We start from the raw sequence: 243 nt of genomic DNA, 5'->3' as shown, positions 1-243 counted from the left end.
GCTCTTTCAGTCCAGACTCCGGCACCTTGTGCCTGGCAGGGAGGCTGGGGAGGGGTACAGGGGCTGCTGGAGGGACCTAGATGTTAAAACACACTGCCCAGATGTTGAGCTGCGGCCCCGTGGGCTCCCCTCACCCGTCTCCTCTTGCTTTTTCACAGGGAAGGACCTGCTGGTGCCGCTCACCAGCTCCGTATCCTTTCCTGCTCCCCGCACCCCCCCAAGGTCACTCCCTTCGGTGCTGTC

General features: G+C 63.0%; 1 protein-coding gene across 1 annotated transcript in view; it reads left to right on the top strand.

Moving 5' to 3' along the window:
- Nucleotides 1–243, top strand: part of PFDN5 (prefoldin subunit 5) — a gene marked incomplete at both ends in the record, with an annotated part of 1,056 nt that overhangs the window by 359 nt on the left and 454 nt on the right. The window contains one exon of the mRNA XM_010290525.1: nt 159–190. Within this exon, the coding sequence (XP_010288827.1) occupies nt 159–190 (32 nt within the window). The remainder of the gene's footprint in view (nt 1–158; nt 191–243) is intronic.

The sequence above is a fragment of the Phaethon lepturus genome, unplaced genomic scaffold (genome assembly GCF_000687285.1).
Source record: "Phaethon lepturus isolate BGI_N335 unplaced genomic scaffold, ASM68728v1 scaffold32087, whole genome shotgun sequence".
Classification (NCBI taxonomy): domain Eukaryota; kingdom Metazoa; phylum Chordata; class Aves; order Phaethontiformes; family Phaethontidae; genus Phaethon; species Phaethon lepturus.
This window is presented reverse-complemented; position numbering and strand designations above follow the sequence as displayed.